Source organism: Bison bison, unplaced genomic scaffold (genome assembly GCF_000754665.1).
Source record: "Bison bison bison isolate TAMUID 2011002044 unplaced genomic scaffold, Bison_UMD1.0 scf7180017864495, whole genome shotgun sequence".
NCBI classification, from domain to species: Eukaryota; Metazoa; Chordata; class Mammalia; order Artiodactyla; family Bovidae; genus Bison; species Bison bison.
Genome location: NW_011495054.1, coordinates 7651286 through 7653585, shown reverse-complemented (window position 1 = coordinate 7653585; position 2300 = coordinate 7651286). Strand labels below are relative to the sequence as shown.

The following is a 2300-nucleotide window of genomic DNA, read 5'->3' as shown; positions in this document are numbered from 1 at the left end:
ACGGACCTCATCTACAATTTTCAAGAACGGTCAGAAAGTTACAAACCGCCTATCTGCTCCCCTATATCAGAGAGGGTTCTCTGGAAGGATGAAGTCAGAAGGGAGAACTAGGAAGCCCAGCAAGGCTGAAAATCACATGGAACCACTTTCAGTAGATAGCCTTTATTTCTACCACTTGTGAATGCTGTTTAGATCCTATGCTGAAACTTACTACTGCACAGACTTGCAATTTGCATTGTTTGGGGACATTTTCTTGGGCTCTCATCCCATTTACCATTCAAAAACAAAACAAAACCAAGGAGTCTCATTCCTCATGATCACTCACACATACACACATACACACGAGTTTCTTACATATCTTTTACAATTTCTGCCCATTTAAAAACATTACTGCTTTTAAAGTTACACTTTGGGTGGGAATCTTTTAAGGCTTTCTTATGTATCTTTTACAATTTCTGCCCATTTAAAAACATTACTGCTTTTAAAGTTGCACTTTGGGTGGGAATCTTTTAAGGCAAGCGGATGGTTACTAACAAAATCATTAAGTCCCTGTGCCTGTCCACACTCACAGCGTCACTGTAAGAATCTTTCCTATCCATAGAGGGCATGTCCAGAACAGAGTTCACCATTCTGTTTAATGATTCTCTGTCAAAGAAAAACTAATGTGGTTAGTAAAGCGTGTGGAACTTAACCTCAATTACAGCGGAGTCTAATGGTCCCAGAAATCACACAATGCTTAGTGAACTATCAATCTCCAAAATCAATCCATTATAGGCTAAGCAGAGATTACTGGAGGGTGTCATCTCACAGGATGGAAAGTCAGATGACTTACCTTGTGCAAAGGGAGTACAAGGAACGCTCCTCCCCCGCTCGCTTCTATGATTATGGCAACGAATCTGGGATTGACAGCGCAAAAGGAACTGTCCCAGGTCACTCGAGAAACCCGGATGTCGTCGTAACACTGGTCATTTTTCACTGCTTGTCCAAATACATGCCTAAACTTGCTCTGTCGTACCACTCGCCTCATCGTGTCTGTGGGAGGACAAAAAGTAAGTTAAAATCATGCCCCTGAGAGAAAGTTTACTTTCACAAATGAAGAGCTCCAAGTCAGGGAAAAAAAACAGAACAGTATAGCATTTTGTCTGCTCTCTTAAATGGTGGCCAAATGGCAAATCCAAATTTCCTTTAGCAGCACGTACTCAGAGAGAACTGCAAAATGCGTCAGGGAAAGAATTACAAAGAAATGAAAAATTCCAAATTCGAGATCCAGAAACAGCTCATTAGTTTTAATTTTAAGAGAAAGATCAAGGTAAAGAATGAAAGAAATTAGCCTTTCAGGGCTGGGTGGGACTGAAAAGACAATCCACTATGACCCCCACCCCTTTATGGATAAGAAAAACTCCAAAGTGAAGTCATTTGGTTGATTTGAAGCTGAGGAATCCCCTCCTCTCCCAAATTATGATACTGTGGCTTTTTCCTTAGTCTGCCAAGGTAATTTTTCCATTTTTAAGCATTTTCCCCAGACATCAGCACTCTGCCGTCTGAGAGCAGTGTCTGCTCACGAGTGTTTCCACAAGACCAGCTACAAACAGTGGAGAATTCAACACAAACAAACCGCCCTTGCCTTCAAGAGGCTTCCAACACAAGCAGAACAATCAGAGCAACTGAGAACCACATCTCTGGTGATGTCACCTGCAGTCTGACGACTTCTGCCATCATGGGGCCAAAGCCAGGCTGAGGAAGAGAAAAAGCAAGGCAAAAGTTTTCATGAAAGTGGAGATGAACTGGATGGTAAGAGGGGTGCCGCCAGCACACCGGACTGATCAGGCAGAAGGGGCTGGGCTAAGAAGCTGCTGTGATGGAGAAAGGCCTGGGGTCATCACGGCAGCAGCCATGAGCAGAGGAAAAGAAAAACTCAAGGAAGGGAAAGGAAACCAGTATGTCAGAGCTGACCACTCAGCACAGCCACTTCCCAAGGGGCCCAGGGGACCTGGGGACAGAAAGGGACACCAAGCCGGTGTTCCCGGGCTTCCTCGGGGGTCATTTTAGACCCCCAATTCCACTGGGTTGTCCAACACTGAAAGCAGTCAGGCTTTAGGAGCAGCAGGCCCCACCTGACTGAGGTCTCCTGGGCTGCACCGCAGTGTCATCTTCCTGTCCGCTAACACAGGACATTCCATTCATGCTGGCCAGGGAGGAAGGAGCCCCCGGAAAACACGTGACGATGGAACACAGGCAAACCTTCACAACTCAGCTGCAAACTAGTTCCCCTGTCCCCAAGGACAGAGGAGGGCACATAA

General features: G+C 45.4%; 1 protein-coding gene across 1 annotated transcript in view; it reads right to left on the bottom strand.

Moving 5' to 3' along the window:
- CORO1C (coronin, actin binding protein, 1C) overlaps window positions 1-1032 on the bottom strand; it is a 49426-nt gene extending 48394 nt beyond the window's left edge. Inside the window, exon 1 of the mRNA XM_010828679.1 lies at window positions 833-1032. Coding sequence (XP_010826981.1) covers window positions 833-1027 — 195 coding nt within the window. The 5' untranslated portion in view covers window positions 1028-1032. The remainder of the gene's footprint in view (window positions 1-832) is intronic.
- Window positions 1033-2300: the final 1268 nt, after the last annotated feature.